The sequence below is a fragment of the Epinephelus fuscoguttatus genome, linkage group LG13, assembly GCF_011397635.1.
Source record: "Epinephelus fuscoguttatus linkage group LG13, E.fuscoguttatus.final_Chr_v1".
Lineage (NCBI taxonomy): Eukaryota > Metazoa > Chordata > Actinopteri > Perciformes > Serranidae > Epinephelus > Epinephelus fuscoguttatus.
In genome coordinates this window covers 26,805,659-26,823,218 of record NC_064764.1, presented here as the reverse complement: position 1 = coordinate 26,823,218, position 17,560 = coordinate 26,805,659, and the positions used below count along the sequence as shown (strand labels likewise).

Genomic DNA, 17,560 nt, shown 5'->3' with positions numbered 1-17,560 from the left:
ACTTCCCAAACAGGCAGCCCTTTCTGATAAATAATTGAGCTGAAACTCAGTGAAACTTATGTATGCTCTCTTTAAAGCCAGACTCCACTGACCAAAATGGTAATTTCACCTGATCAAACACAGGAGGTGGTGGTCTACCACTGCCTCCATCAGTTTGTTTGTTTGTCTTATTGTATGACTTTGGTGAATCTGAACTAGCCCTTTACAACAGTGGTTCTCAAATGGTGTGTGATAACCTTCAATTTCTATGATGGCCAAATGGTGTTTAAGGAGCAGTACAGGGAAAAAGAGGAGTGGAAATAGTCACGGACTGTTTTGTTCCAGGGGTGCAGTGAAAGTCACCTTTCAGCAATTCTTTTGTGTCCACATGAACAATGACTTTTACACCACTGAACACACTGATGAACACACTCACCCAGTGAACAGTGTGAGATGATACACTGATGTTAGACTGTTCTCATTAATGCAATTTAATCTTTTCTTTAATGTATAATTATTATGTATATAATTAACATTTTTATAGAGGTACATTTGTATGTATATGCACATGTATTTTTCCTTTTCCTTTCTTTTATTCTATTGTGACATGGCAATAGAAATAGAAATGTTTATGCATCTTACATATTGCAACTGCTCTGTAAATTGAGCGAACAAATCTTCACAAGAAAAAAAAGATAGTTCTGTAATTTAAAGTATACACTACACACTTAAAAACTGCCCTGTGACTTTATAATATTTACCCACCTCCTGTAATCTGCTATTCACTATATTGTTAAACTGAAGCACATGTGCAAACACCAATACAGATACTTAAATACAAAATGGACACCTGTCTCTGTGGACATTCTTGTTCTGGTGCTCCTCTTCTCAAATATCATAGCAATAGACTTTCCTTGCAGAAGAGGAAGAGACTGAGAAATCACAGATTCCTTTAAAAAATTGCCCATACTGAAGCTGCAGAGTAAAACTGAGGATATTCATGTCATGCACACTGCAGCTGACATTAGTTTGCTATTGTTACTAACCTGTTTTTCATGTTTGATCCGATGTTTCAGATCTGCAGACGCCCACAGCAGCCTCTTGATTTCATCTGAGCTGAAGTCTTTCAGAGTGAGACAGCTGCGACCCTTTAAACTCACTGAACCGAGGCACGAAGCTCCAATGCTGAGAAAGTCACAAAGTAGGGCATAACGCATGTTATAACTTGTACCAACAATACATGCATCGCTGACAAATCTTTACCATCGGTATGCTACTGCGGTCAAGCCAGCCGTGGTTCGCTTTTGCTTGGTCAAATCAGCTGGTAGTGACTGTGGGTCAGACTGCAGTCGAAGGATATTTTGCCGAACTTTGACATAGAATAAAAAACCTATTTTTCATAAGTAGTCCATGATTCATATACCGCTGAACTAAGTACTTCCTAGACTACGTGCATGCATAATATGAAGTACTTTTACTGTGTACTTTTTGAGTAATCCTTTGTCAAAGTCCTTAACAGATGACAAGATCAAGGATATTTTGCCGAACTTTGACGTAGAATAAAACACTTATTTTCCATAAGTAGTCAAAGATTCATATACCGCTGAACTAAGTACTTCCTAGACTACGTGCATGCATAATATGAAGTACTTTTACTCTGTACTTTTTGAGTAATCCTTTGTCAAAATCCTTAACAGATCACAAGATTAAGGATATTTCACCCAACTTTGATGCGGAATAAAAAACTTATTTTCCATAAGTAGTCAATCTTGTGATCTGTTAGGATTTTGTACTTCTAAGGATTACTGGAAAACTACAAAGTAAAAGTACTTGATATTATGCATGCAGTAATCTTGTGTCAAAATCCTTAACAGAGGACAAGATCATGGACTACTTATGGAAAATAAGTTTTTATTCCACATCAAAGTTGGGTGAAATATCCTTAATCTTGTGATCTGTTAAGGATTTTGACGAAGGATTACTGGAAAACTACAAAGTAAAAGTACTTGATATTATGCATGCACGTAGTCTAGGGAGTACTAAGTTCAGCGGTATATGAATCTTGGACTACTTATGGAAAATAATTTTTTTTATGCCACATCAAAGTTGGGTGAAATATCCTTAATCTTATCCTCTGTTAGGGATTTTGACACAGGATTACTCGAGAAGTACACAGTAAAAGTACTTCATATTATGCACACAGGTAGTCTAAGAAGTGCAAAGTTCAGTGGTATATGAATCATAGACTACTTGTGGAAAATAAGTTTTTTATTCCACATCAAAGTTGGGTGAAATATCCTTAATCTTGTGATCTGTTGAGGATTTTGACAAAGGATTACTCGAAAACTGCACAGTAAAAGTACTTCATATTATGCATGCACGTAGTCTAGGGAGTACTAAGTTCAGCGGTATATGAATCTTGGACTACTTATGGAAAATAATTTTTTTTATGCCACATCAAAGTTGGGTGAAATATCCTTAATCTTGTGATCTGTTAAGGATTTTGACAAAGGATTACTTGAAAACTACACAGTAAAAGTACTTCATATTATGCATGCACGTAGTCTAGGAAGTACTAAGTTCAGCGGTATATGAATCATGGACTACTTATGGAAAATAAGTGTTTAATTCTACGTCAAAGTTCGGCAAAATATCCTTGATCTTGTCCTCTGTTAAGCATTTTGACACAGGTTTACTCAAAAAGTACACAGTAAAAGTACTTCATATTATGCATGCACGTAGTCTAGGAAGTACTTAGTTCAGCGGTATATGAATCATGGACTACTTATGAAAAATAGGTTTTTTATTCTATGTCAAAGTTCGGCAAAATATCCTTCAACTTGTTCTCTGCAGTCTGACCCACGAAAAAAACGTGCGGCTGATTTGACCCGATTTGACCAAGCAAAAGCGAACCACGGCTGGCTTGACCGCAGTGGTATGCTGATCTAAATAAAGTTATGTAGAGTTTCTTACCTAAAGCCTCGAGCAGAGCGGACTTGGAGAGTTTGAAAACATTTGAAAACGTTGTTGTTTACAGATAATAGTTTAGTAAACATCGCTGCTCAGGGAAAATACAATGAAAGCGTAATGTTGTGGGAATATTTCATCAGAGTTTGACTCACTGCCCTTCCAGAAATAGCAGGCAAGCGTGGCTGCCAGTGACGTCACCGCAAAATCCAGAAGCGAGGCGTGGCCTCTCATAAGCTCAGTGCTTTTGCTTGACAGCTGAAATGAGATGACAAACGCTTTTTGGTTTTCTTATGTTGTAATATGACGACTACTAAAGCAGTTTTTTAGTGTTTTTCAGCCGCAAAACAAAAATGGTTACAGCTAGTTTACCAACAGCGAATAATGAGGTTGCTAGGCAACACATAAAGCAGGAACACCATGTGTCACTGTGTGCAAACCGCGGTCCAAAGACAAAACTTTACATTTTATCTCTTATCTGTTTCTGGAAAATTCAGTTTCCATAAAAGAGTTAATTATAGGTTGTATTTTTTTCTGATATGGTGATTATAACACATACAGTCAGATAGGTCTTTCCCACCAATTAAGAATTTGGAAATGTCTCCAATCACAGCAATGCACATTTGATGAGAAACAGTAGCTTTGGTGAAATACTTTTTAAAACTCTGTTATATTCCTTTCCAGAAATATTCATTTACTTATTCTGAACAAATCTTCATATTTGTAGAGGTTGCCTCGATCATTAAGAACATCTAATACAAAGATTAAACCCTTATTAATCCAGTCTTTCATGTATGTGGACTTGTTTCTAGACAATATATGCTGATTGTTCCAAAAATTATGTTTGTAAGCAATCCCCCAAGCTTCAAGAGCTTGTTTCTGAAAATTAAAAAGGTTAACAGGCAATTTGTTATTCTTATAATCACTACATAACAGAAATCTTAGGCCACCACACTTATGAAATAGTAGGAAAGGAATATAAACCATTGTCAATTTTGTTTTTAGAGAAACATACTTAATTCAATTGATCTTGAAAATCTAATTGATTGCTTGAAAATCTACTGCATTAAATTGTTTTTGCACATTAATTTAAATAGGGGGGAATCAATGGCAGCACATGTCTTTGGATCAACACATTAAAATCTATAGATAACTTTACTTTCACGGTAAGCTAGGTTGAATGAATGAATAAATGAATTAAATTCGAACCAAAAAATTAAAAAAACATAAATAACAGTGTCCGAAAAGGACACAGATAGACGTAAAACTTTTATGTCCCTACCTCTTTCTTACATTTCTTCTTTTAATTCATATATTATTTCAACTAATTCCCAAATTTATTTACAACTAATATACAACTATCCCCAGTCTATTTACCACCTAATTAAATAAACAAGTAATAAACCCAGTTTATTTACAGTCCAAGTACCACCCAGTGTTACAAAGTAAATACACTCTCCTTACACAACCTTTCCTCATCTATAGATCTGCCAAAAATACATTTTTGTATGTTTTTTAAAATTAATTTATATTTGTGTAAGGAGGTTAGCTGGCTCCTGCCCCTCCCTGACGTCTGGTTGATCCATCGGTCAGTAGGTGAGCACTGACACACAGTGCACGTGAGGAGGTGTGAGGGCACAGCAGTGGAGATGACGGGACAGGACGATGTGGACATACCAGGTGAGAGTACTTTCATCACATTACATTAACCAACATATATTGTGCCTATCTGTATAAGTAATATACTTACCAGTTCATTCTGCTAACATTTCCACACTCTGTATGTGAGGTTGACCTGATGCTATTTCTGTCAGGCTGCTACTTAAATGGCTTGAGATGTGACAGCAGGTTGGGATTTACCCGGTGTTAAGTTAGAGGGGAGTAAGTTAGTGTTGCCTTTAAGTACTGCACAGTGTTCATCATTTCTATTAAAGTCTGTTTTAAAAGATGAATCCCACATTTGTCTTCAGAAACAGGAGCCATCTTCACATTTGGAAAGAGCAGTTTTGCTGATAATGTGCCTAGTAAGTTCTGGTTGAAGAATGACCTGCCTGTGCACCTGTCCTGTGGGGGAGAACACGCTGCTGTCATCACAGGTGCAGATAATAATGCAGATTTTAATGATGAATAATTAATGTCTTCAGTGAGAGATATTTGTTTAACTGAATGAATATTATGTCTGCAGAAAATGGCAGGCTGCTCATGTTTGGTGGGAATATGTGGGCCAACTGGGGCTTGGATTGAAGCCTGCTGCCAGCAAACCTGTCTCTGTGAAAGGTTAGGTACTTCACACTAAAACTTCAAATAATTATCATTTTCATCATTGATTAATATGCTAATTATTTTCTTAATTAATCCTTAAAACATTTGGGTTGTAAAGTTTCAGAAACCAGTGAAAAGCCCTGAATTACATCTTCAAATCACTTGTTTTGTCCGGCTGTGGAAAGTAACTAAGAACATTTACACAAGTAATTTTGTATTTTACTTGAGTATTTCCATTTTCTGAGACTTTATTCTTTAACTCCACCACATTACAGAGACAAATATTGTAATTTTTGCTCAACTACATTTGTGTAATAAGTTTAGTTAATTTACAGATTCAGATTATTGATATAAAATATAATTTACAAATAAATTATAGGTTAGTAAGTTAAAGCAAGTTCAAGAAATACAAAGAACAAAATAACTAACTAAATGAATACACAGATAAATAAATAAAATACAATAAAATGATAAGATAAAATAAAATAAAATGAAATGAAATAAAATAAAATACCATTACTAAGGCAGATAAGCAAAGTTGGCAACTACTTGCCCTTTGTAAAACATTAACAAATACATACAGATAATGAATCTATCAACACAACTGCCAATTCTTGAAACTTAAGCCTTGCACACCTTACATGTTACCTTATTACTCGTATGACTTTCCAGTGTCAAATACTGCCAATATTGCTGTAATTTTGAAAACAGCTAATGATAAACTATTAACCAGAGATCACTTTTTTTAGGTGCTATAAAAAGCGGTCTACAGTGGCTGCACAACGAAGTTGCTGTGTAGGCTGTTTTAAAGCAGCAAAGAAAAACTGATTTCTGGGAAAACTGCTGTTTTATTCAGGTGTGAAACTACTGTCAGGTTTATTAATAACTTATGAGGTATTGGACCAGTGCTTAGGTTAGCACACTGTCCGAGACCCAATCCAGTGTTTTAGGCAGTATTCAAGGCATTTCTCAAACTGTATCAGTACTGGAACAACTAGTTCTCAGCTAGATATTGACAGATGAGTCTTTTATTTTTGGTATTTTGTTATTATTTTAGTTGCTATAAAGGTGTATTTTTCTTGCAGCCTTAAAGTCTGAGAAGGTGAAGCTTGTAGCCTGTGGGAAAGATCACACAATCGTCTGCACATGTAAGATGATAAGCAAATAATATCAGAATATGACAGATGTTTCCTTAAAACACACAAAAGTAGTCTCCAGAATTGGCCGTATTTAATTCAGGTGTTTTGTATTTTCAGGGCAGGGTAGTGTGTATGTTGCAGGCAGTAACCAGGAGGGGCAGCTCGGTTTGGGCCACTGCAACAACACTACATCCTTCCACCTGCTGCAACCTTTCTGTGACCACACACCAATCAAAATGCTCTCTGCAGGATGCAACACCACAGCTGCTTTAACAGGTTCAAACTGTGTCAAATAATAATGTGACAAGTGTCCCCTTAACAGTAGTGTGAGATGTTTGCTAACCTCTGTGTGTGTTTGTAGAGGACGGGAGGCTGTTCATGTGGGGAGACAACGCTGTGGGCCAGATCGGCTTAGGGACGAAGGGTATGCAGCAGAACCCAGAGAGGTGGATGTTGGGGAAGCAGTGATGTGGGTCTCCTGTGGTACCACCACTCAGCGTTTGTCACAGGTACAACACAGTCCAACCAAACACAGCACAAGAGACGGTTCAGTTAACCGACCTTCTGATACCAGTGTTGTGTCTGCTTTCTTTTAGTGGATGGAGATCTCTACATGTTTGGTGAGAGTGCGAATGGAAGGCTTGGTCTCCAGGTGGAGCAGCTGGCCAATCACAGAGTCCCCCAGCGGGTGCAAGGGATTCTGGGTCACCCAGGTGTGCTGTGGAGGGGAGCACACTGTGGCACTCACAGGTAGGTTAAAACAGTACCATGTCGTCACTGGAAAATACTAAGACCTTTCTACTTGTTTTACAAACTTGCCTGTTTATATTTTACATATAGAATTACAAATATTTCATCAGTGGTTATAAAGGTAACAGATATGGGTTGGAGGGGGCCTGCCACACCTGCTCTCTTCCAACACATTCATTCTCATGTTAAAATAACTCAACACTGACTTGTGGTTTCACATGTGACACGAACCCCTCGCTCACCTAACTTCCTCCTTTGCTACTGTTATAATTGTTACTCCATGAGAAGCCACCACCTAATAATTAATGGAAACAGCCATTTCATAGCCTGACAATCAGGTTCTCAACCTAATAGTAGGTGTGGCAGGCTCCTTCAAAATCATATTTAAGATCCTTACAACCACTGATAAAGGCCATTTAATGGTCTGATGCCTTCCTATAGAAAATTCAAAAAAGTAGTTCACTTATATTAAAGCAGGCTGGAATTTTCTTACTGCAATGTTATTTTGAAAAATCTGTTTTAACAAAATAATAAAAAGAAATGACTTGGTGAGATGAAAAGTTTTTTTAATGTTTATGCTATTGAAACTGTAAGGTAGCTCAATCAATTAAATAAATGTATTGGAGTAAAAAGTAGACTATTTATTTTACTAGTGTAAAAGAAAATACTTAGTAAATGTACTTAAATCTGCTGCTTATCACTGTGGTCTGCTTCGTTGTGTCTGTTTTGCTGTGCCAGAGGAGAACGTGTACACATTTGGCAGAGGTCAGTACGGACAGCTGGGCCACGGACATTTCTGTTTGAAGTTGATTTGCCAAAACCACTGGAGCACTTTTGTAACAGCAGCATCAAACATATTGCCTGTGGAGAGAACCACACCGCTGTGATCACAAGTAAGCACTCTCTGACACTTAAAAATAGTGCTGCCTGTGAAGCTCTGTGTGTGTTTTTGATCATCTAAATTAAATTTCTATCCGATTAAACACAACTTTCAAACTCGATCTAATACATTTATTGTCCTCCTCCAAAGACAGTGGGCTCCTCTACACATTTGGTGATGGTCGTCATGGGAAACTGGGGCTGGGGGAGGAGAACTTCATCAACAAGTTCAGCCCGACACTCTGCACACGTTTCCTCAAGTACAGCGTTCACTTAGTAAGTGAGTGTGATGAAAGAGCTCAGGGTGATGCAGCATGTCGTCCATCAAGTGCAGTTCACCTCTTCAGTAGTGCATCCTGTGTGTCTGAAAGTACAAAGATAAACTTCACTGATTCCATGTGTGTTTTCTTACATTTAGGTATCCTGCGGTGGAAACCACATGCTGGTCCTGGCTGCACCCAGACCACCAGAGAGCCATGGGGTGATGCCAGAGAGGGGTGTCACAATCACAGAGGACTTTTTGGAGCCAAGCTACAAGGAAATTCTCCTGCTGGACACTTTGATTGATCCGAATCCAATAGTGCCACTCTCTGCCCTCTCTGCTCGAGCCCGGCACAGAGAAAAAGTGAGAACCTCCACCTTGGTGCTTATTGTACTGACTAAGCCAGTTTTTTTCAATACCTCTAAAACTAAATAGTCCTTAATTTCAACCATTAACAGCTGTGTAAATATGTGTTACACACCTATAAACTGAAAGTGGGATTGTTTCAGTCATGGATTGTCAGGAGGCTGCAGCACTAGCTACAAAGCTCATCACCTCACAATGGGCAGTTTTAGCAAAGGCTTATATGTGCTAGGACTTTAACTAACAATTATATGTTGATTATTTTCTTGAATAATTGTTAGTTTGGTCCACAATGACACAAAAAGAAAATAGTGAAAAGGCCTTTCGAGGTGAGGTGACATCTTCAGATGTCTTGTTTTAATCAACCAACAGTCCAAACCCCTAATTATTAATCAGCTATCAAAATAGCTACCAATTATTTTTCTTTTCATCACTTAATTAATTAATTAATTAATTAATTAATTGTTGCAGCCCTAAAATATACTTTCAAGATACACTATGCAGGATTTTCCTGAAGACTCTTACAGAGGTAATCCCTCTCAGTCATCTCTGTGACCCACCTCCAGTATGTGGTTGTGTATTTATCTGAGAGACTCTGCTCTCTGCCTGGATGTTCTTATGTTGTTCCTATTTTCTGTGGGTGTGCTCCTCCACAGTGCTGGGATGAGGTCAGGGCTTTATAAAAATGGATCAACCAGGTGACCGTAAGCAATAGGCATCCAAGAGATTTTTTTTTGCATGCCTCCATGGTGAACAAAAAAACCCAAAACGGAGAAATGTTGAATCAGAACTAACCCTTGAAACATCAAAGTCATACAATAACACAAATAAACTAACTGATGAAGGCAGTGGTAGACCAGTAACTTCTGTGTTTAGCAAGGTAAAATTACTGTTTTTGTTAATGTGGTTTGGCTTTGAAGAGATTGTAAATGACTTTCACTTTCCACTCAGTTCACTGTCAGAAAGGGCTGTCTGTTTGTGAAGTACTGAGCGTACAACAAAATGAGACTTGGATTATACTGCATGAGTTGTGTGAGAATTTGTAAATGAATGCTATGATACATTGTTAAACGTGGTTGCTTATCACTTCAATTCATCAAGAATTTTATAGGTTCTTGGATTCTTTGTTCACCACAGGCAGGAGAAAGTTCTCTTCAATAATTCAATGTGATTTGAATTTTTAATTTTTAATCCATGCCTTCATTTTATGCTGCTTATGTGGGTCCAGATCGCAGTAATTTATTTCAGTCAGGAACACTGCAGTCAAAGGCAACTTTTTTTTTCATTTGCAGTATTATCTTTGGTGGTATGGCTCTGTTCTGGGGCCCCTTTGCCTTTCCTCAGGCCTACGCAGAAAGCCTCTTCCACGTACCTACGGGAGAGCAAACCTCCCTGCCCTTCCATGGGCCTACATGGAAAGCCTAAGGCAGAGAGAGCAGCAGCAAAGCCCCCCAGGAACAGAACATAGCAGCATTAGTGACAAACAGAAATGACATCGATAAGTCAGACACAGCATGAAAAGGAGGAGCTGGGGTGGAGGCGGGTTGCAAAGTGACTTGCAGAGGAAGCAGCAACACATGCTCAATTATATTATTGGGAATTACTGTTATATACTGGTGGGAATTTCTGAAAAAATAGTCCATAAAGACCATATTGTCCCAACATACTTTAACCAAACAGGTATTAATTTGGATTCTATGTGGTATTTAAAGGTCTTACAAAGTCAATCTAACCTGATAAACCCTGCAGAGTTTGTTCTCAGCTTTAGGTAATTGTAATCACAGTTAAACTCCAGTAGGGAGCAGTGTTACACCAAGTTGTAGTTCTGCTGCAGTGCCACCAGCTGACTGGTTGGGGGAGCTCCATCGATGTGATTCAAACCTCTCACTCAGTGCTGTTTTTGCTGTTTTTCCTCTTCTGTCTTTCAGGGAAGCTCTGTGGAGCTGTTTGGGGAGATGTTTCAGAACCTCCCACGTCTGAATTCTGGCTTCCTCAATGCCTCCTGGCAAACCTCCAGAAACATCCCTACCCCTAAAACTCTTTCAAAGGACTGTACCACCCTTCATCATCCCCAAAACCACAATCAGAAGTAACACTAAGCCCTCCACTCTCCCCAGATCTCCGGTGTTATCCTCTAAGCCATCAAGCCCACGTTCTCAGTCATCAAACACCTTTCAGTATAAATCCCCCACCGCTGCTGCTTCCCCTACGTCTAAATCCAAAGAGCTGCCTTCTCCTTTACTCTCACCGAAGTCTATAACTAAACATACCACACCAGTATCTCCCAAAAAGACTGCAAAGAAAAGACTGTACAAAGTGGCAACCGCTAAAAAGGCCTTAAATGAAGACTCTCCTCTTTCACCTAAAGAGCCCTGCAGCCCCACAAGACCCTCCAGTCATACTTCCAGTAAACATCTCAGTGAGGAAGAGCATCCTGCCTCACCACAAACAGGTATTTTCAACCTATAATTTCAGCCACTGCTGAGCTCAGCTTCATCTTGCGAATCCATGAAAGTATAGCCATAGATACTCTTATGTGGAGCCGTTAAATTAACCCAGTCTTTGTCTGTTTTTCAGAGGGAGAAACTGTCCAAGTTGTTTTAGAAGATGTGGAGGAGAAAGAAGTCGACTTTTTGCCAAAAATGGTGAGAGAAGTTTGACTTTAATTGAGTAGAGGAATACAAGATAATGTCCATGGGGTCATTAACACAGAGTCAGTTCAGTTTTGTTTTCCTCTTCAGGCTTCTTGGTTGTGGTCTAGATTATGTGCACTCCAGGGCAGGAAGCAGCAATGTTGCAAACTCACTGACTTTTCCAGGAAATGTGCATAGCTCAGCATACATGTGTGTGTCTGTGTGTGTCTGTGGAGACAGTTTCCATTTTGGTATGACACTGGGGTGAAATATGAAATTCAGCCAAGTGTCTTGATCTGTAATTTTTCTCTTTCATTCGCTTGTTCTCCCCAAAGAATGTGTGTCATGAATGTGTTTGGATGTGTTTGGGCTCCAGCATCAGATACACAAACACACACTCAGATACACACACGATGCTTTGGAAGAGTTGGCAGGAATCTTGCCACATCTCATCAGTGTTTCCACAGCCAATGATGAAGCAAGCTGTGAAGGAGTCTCCTACGTTGTTGTGTGTCATAGTGCAACATGTGGTGCTCGGTAACCCCTTCCTGTCCTGGTCATAAAGTTATATGGGCTTGAGTCTGTAGTGCTGGAAAAAGTATTCAGAGCCTTTATGTAAGTAAAAGTAGCAATACCACACTGTAAAAGTACTTAATCACAATTAAAGGCATTCAAACTTTAGTAAAAGTCCTGCAGTATCATCAGTAAAATGTACATATCCGACAAACATTTTTTTTTCTAAAAACAGTTTAGCAGTGTCACCTCACAGGAAGAGGGTTTGAACCCTGGGTGTGGGAGCCCTTCTGTGTGAAGTTTGCATGTTCTCCCCTTGTCAGCGTGCGTTTTCTCCAGGTACCCCGGCTTCCTCCCACAGTCCAAAAACATGCAGGTTAATTGGTGGCTCTAAATTGTCCATAGGTGTGAATGTGAGTGTGAATGGTTGTCTGTCTCTGTGTGTCAGCCCTGTGATAGTCTGGCGACCTGTCCAGGGTGTACCCCGCCTCTCGCTCAGTGTCAGCTGGGATAGGCTCCAGCTCCCTGTGACCCTCAACAGGATAATCGGTAACAGAAAATGAATGAATAAATGTTTAAAACATGCTCTTGAAAGGAATTTCTGTAGCTTGAAACAAGAATAAATAAGGCAGTTTTCTTTACTAGAATTATGATAAATTTAATTTTAGAAAATACCTGAAACAAGTTTATTGGCATTATAAACAAGTTTGAATATTCTGACAGCACTGTCCCCCAAAAAAAGAAGAAGAAAGAAATAAGACATTAAAGAGGAGCTACACTAGCCTGAGTGTCAGACTGAAGCTCCCAGAACCTTCAGTCTGACATCGCCTCCATTGAAGGCGATTTACAAGGGGGAGGGAATTTGATTTTTCACCTTTTTGATTTTTTTATCTGACGTCATTAGTATCCATGCCTCGGGGGGGCCGAAAACAAGCGAGCATTGCCCATTTAAAATGTCTCCGTTGTCGTGCACGCCCAGCTGCATCGCCGTTAACTCCAGTTTAGCAGCTTCCTTAATTTGGTCCTCCAACGCGAGTAGTGGCGAAATACCTCGATAGCATTGTTAATGGCTAATCACTAGACCCGCCCCCACCCCCGGTGTTCATTTGTCCTTCCATCGTTTGGATGAGATAAATCGCAAATTCATTGCAGTATGCCAGACCAGAGATGCAAGCCTACTCAGTTGAGTGGGCGGGGTCTGTGGTCTGAAACCAGGCTAGAGATTTTCCAAATTTAAACATGTTATTTATATGGTCTAAGATGGTCCAAAAATATTAGCATACGATATGATACGGTACGTTACGCTACGTGCACGATCGACTCAGGAGCTGAACAAGTGTAGCTGTCTAGCAATAATAGACCAGAAGAAATGAAAAGCATACACCATTAAAAAAAACAAACACATACTACATATGACAGCATTGCACATCAGCCACTCATGTATTACACATAACACCAGCACACAACAGAGCACCCTAAGCCATCACATGAACATGAACAACTCTACCAAATCCAAAAACTAGAGAGCTAAACCTCAAATCTGTGCCTTCTAGATGTTCTAGATGACACTGAGAGCACCCAGAGAAATGCTCTGAGTATGTGGCAACATTTTCTGTTTCAAAACTGAGAACACTACAATGGAATAAAGCCCCCATTCATTGTCTATGGAGCTCCAGACTTTATACTTGATGACATCACAAGTTTGAGACTTACTTCTTTGGTCTCTGGCTTTGAGGGAGTAGCTCATGTTCACAAATAGTGGCTGACATTTTCTGGGCCATGAAAATAGCATTTTGGAAATTCTTAATTGAGGTGGTGTTCCACTTTAAGCACTGGAATGACTCAATAAGCAGATTTTGTGCACTGAAAATGCATCATATCATACAAACTTCATTTTTTAAAATAAAAGGTCTGCTGTGTGAAGGTGATTAAGTGTCTGTTTTCACTTGACGCCCCACTGACCCCCAAATAACCGCCACCTGTTTATCTCCAGTGCAGATGAGAAAATAAGGATTCCTCTCATCTTCTCTCAGGCGTCACCATGGTTTCCTATACCTCCCACCCACATCTGTATTTAACCTGACAACAGATTGGTTGATGACGGATCAGTCATTCTGTGAAATGTGTGTTCACCAGTCACATGGTGCAAAGAAAACCCATATAGTAATTTTTCTATGTACGTTTCAAATCACACTGGACAAAAATGTACTAAAAAACTATTTGTTTCTGATAGGCAAAATATACTTTAAACTGGCAATATATTTTCTTCCTATGTATTGTTTTCAACATAATAATATTTATAGTTAAAGATTAACATCTACACCTACAAAAGCTACTGAAATGTCTCTAAACAAACTGTTCTGTTTTGAGTGTTATGGCAGTGTGTTACTTACCGAACAAGACACTGCTTCCTTTAACTAGAGCTGACATGTTTTTGGCAGTAAAACACAAAACATCAAATGCCGCAACTTCACATGCTGTCACGTTGATTGCAAGTCTGTTGCTGGTACAACTTCACTTTTTTTTAATAACACGTTATTATCAGGCATACGACCTTTCCTGCCAGTTTTATTTTTACATCTGACTAAATCCCTGTTTTCTCTGTGATTTATTACAGGCAAAGAAAAAAGGCAGAACTCTGAGGAGAACTACTAAAGAGGCAGAGCTGTTGCAGTTCAATGAGAGGGCAGAACATAATTCCTTCAAGGCCTCACCCACAGAGCTCCTGAAAGGCTCTTTAAAGAAAGAAGTGACTGCACTCAAGGGCTCACAGAGTCTGAAAAGCACACCCAAAAAAGTCACATCCAAAGGCAAAGAGAACATCACCAAGCAGCCCAATAAAATCAAGACTCATGAAGGCAGGCAAGTTCAAAATAAATCACCAAAACTATCAGCATCGAGCACCAAAACTCTACAGTCTGTGCAGAAGACACTGACTGAAGCACAGCAGAGGCTGACTGAAGTGAAGAGAAACGAGAAGAGAAATAGAAATGTGAGAGAAAATAGTATAAATCAAAAGGATATGAAAGCCAGCACTTTCAAGAAAAACTTGACACCAAAAAGGAGGGAAATAAATCACCCGCTTTAGAGAGGACATCTCCTGTTATTACGGTCACTACAGGAAATGAAGCAACCTGCATATCTGTCCAAAGTGGAAATTTTTCATCCGTAGAAAAAGATGCAGAAACCCAGAGTGAAACCAATGATGTCAAACCTGTTGAAGAGGAGACACAGCAAGTCAAATCAACTCCAACAAAACATTCACATAAGGTTAAATCTTCACCGGGGAAAGGTCAAAGAAAAGCATTGAATCTAAAATCACCACCAGTGAAAAAAGAAACCACACCTGTCTCCACACCTGTTCGAGAAATTGCTAAGAAATCACCAAGTGTGAAATCCACACCTGTGAAAGTTAAAGAGGTCAAATCCACACCAGTCAAAAACCAAAGTAAAAGGGCAGAAAGTACTCCAGCTAAAAGTAAAGGCAAAGGGAAAGTTGTGGAAAATGAGGTGAAAGCAGCTCCAAAAACCAAAAATAGAGCTGCAGATAAGGAGAAGATACCTGAAGGTGACGGCACTAAAGCAAAGGATAAAAAGAAGGCAAAAACAAAACCTGCCGGAGAGGGAGGAGATCATATCAGAGTTAAAGAAGAAGCTCAGGATAACACGAGCGCCAAGCCAAACAGTGAGCAGACTGAAGCTTCCAGCCCACTGTTATCACAGCAGGATACACCTATTGAAGCGCTCTACAACCCCATTTCCTCACAAAGCACTCAGAGAACAGAGACGGTTTCAGTCGCTGGTGCCAAATCCCCACAAGGCCCGGCACCTGTTGATAAGGATCTGCTTGTTCCTGGAACACCCAGAGAGGATCCTCCGAGTCTGACTGAAGAAAAGCCAAGGCTGGGGGAAATCCTTGGCACGGCAGCTGCTCTTCTTCCTGTTGCTGGGATAGCAGGTGCTGCTATGGGGGTCCTCGGTGAGGCAGTGACAAGCGTAGGTAGTTTCCAGTCTGACAGTGACACCATTTCTTCTACACTATTTAAAGCACCTGGTCGAGGAAGGCAATTCACAAAGCAGAGTGCGGTTATGCAACCTTCCTTTTCCTCGACGTTGTCACAGGAGATGTCAAATCCACCAGAAGACAGCACCAAGACAGATGTTCAGGTCAAGAAGGATGTCACTGAAGACGAGGAAAGTGACGACACCACTCAGTCACAACTGGCGGAGGTGAAAAGTGAAGAGGCGAAGAACAATGGCACAGACGTGGAAACTTCCCAGCAAGAACATGAAGAAGATGAGAAACCCAACAGGGATCATGAGGGAGAAGAAACAGATACTGAAGATGAGGAAAAGAAGGAAGATGAAGAAGGGGAGAGTGGAAGTGATGTAGAGGACAAAGAAGAAGAGGAAGAGGGAGGTGAAAGCAGCAAGGAGGAAATGAGTGTTTCTGGAGAGGGTGAGGAAGAGCAAGATAATGAAACTACAGAGGAAGATGGTGAGGAGGAAACTGGCTCAAGCAGTGAGGAAGAGGATGAAGGAAGCGAAGAGCGATGTCATAGATGCTGAAGAGGAGGAGGAAGCAAGTATAGAGGAAGAGGGTAGAGGAGGAGTGAGTCTGAGGTAAGTGAGGCAGAGGAGGAGGGAAGAGGCCAGTGAAGGAGAGAATAAAGAGGAAGAGGAAGAAAGTGAGGTGAGTGAGGATGAAGAAGATGAAAGTGGGGAAGAGTCTGGGAGCAAGATCAAAGAGTCAGAGGAGGAGGAGGATGGAGAGGGAAATGACTCTGATGAAGGCGACAATGAAGAAGAAGAAGAAAATGAGGTTGACGCAGAGGAAGAGGGTGAAACTGAAGAACAAAAAGATTCCTCCGAAAGTGAGGATGAGGAAAAACACTCGGAGGAAGATGAAGAGGAGGAAGAGGACAAACAGGATGAAGAGAGTGTTGAAAATGAGAAGGAGGAAGATGACAGTGAGGCCGAAGAAGACGAGGATGAACAGGATGAAAAGAGCGACAAAGAAAATGAGGAGGAGGAGGAGGAGGAGGAGGGGGATGAGGAGGAAGGGGGTGAGGAGGAAGCGTCCTCAGGTGAGGGGAAAGCCGAAGACGAGACTGCGGAGGAGGAAGAGGAGGATGAGGAGGCAGAAAAAGAAGAAGATGAGAGAGAGGTTACAGAGGAGGAAGAAGAGGATGAGGGGGACGAAGATGAGGATAAGAGGGAGGTTACAGAGGATGAAGAAGAGGATGAGGAGGAAGAAGAAGAGGATAAGAAAGAGGCTACAGAGGATGAAGAAGAGGATGAGGAGGTAGAAGAAGAGGACAAAAAGGAAGCTACAGAGGATGAAGATGAGGATGAGGAAGAAGAGGATAAGAAGGAGGATACAGAGGAGGAGGAAGAAGAAGAGGGTGAGGAAGAGGAGAATAAAGAAGAGGTAACAGAGGAGGAAGAAGAGGTAGCAGGGGAAGAAGAGAGTAAGGAGGTTATAAGCAGGTTACATAGGAGGAGGAGGAAGAAGAAGAGGGTGAGGAAGCAGAGGAGGAAGAAGAGAGTAAGCAGGTTACAGAGGAAGAGGAAGAAGAAGAGGGTGAGGAAGCAGAGGAGGAAGAAGAGAGTAAGCAGGTTACAGAGGAAGAGGAAGAAGAAGAGGGGGAGGAAGAGGAAGAAGAGAGTAAAGAGGTTACAGAAGAGGAAGAGGAGAATACTGAGGGGGTAACAGAGGAAGAAGAAGAAGAGGGAGAGGAAGAGAAAGCAGGGGAGGAAGGAGAAGAGGAAGAGAGTGAAGGTGAAGAGGAGGAAAAAAAGAAAAAAAAGAA

The 17,560-nt window shown here is 40.4% G+C and overlaps 2 protein-coding genes and 1 pseudogene across 2 annotated transcripts in view; 2 read left to right on the top strand and 1 right to left on the bottom strand.

The window, feature by feature from the left end:
* otc (ornithine transcarbamylase) overlaps positions 1–3,100 on the bottom strand; it is a 52,833-nt gene extending 49,733 nt beyond the window's left edge. Inside the window, 1 exon segment of the mRNA XM_049594558.1 lies at positions 2,953–3,100. Within this exon segment, the coding sequence (XP_049450515.1) occupies positions 2,953–3,035 (83 nt within the window). The 5' untranslated portion in view covers positions 3,036–3,100.
* Positions 1–17,560, top strand: part of srpx (sushi-repeat containing protein X-linked) — a 74,151-nt gene that overhangs the window by 23,459 nt on the left and 33,132 nt on the right. The gene's annotated exons all lie outside the window — the stretch shown is intronic.
* LOC125900253 (X-linked retinitis pigmentosa GTPase regulator-like) overlaps positions 1–17,560 on the top strand; it is a 62,668-nt pseudogene that overhangs the window by 44,532 nt on the left and 576 nt on the right.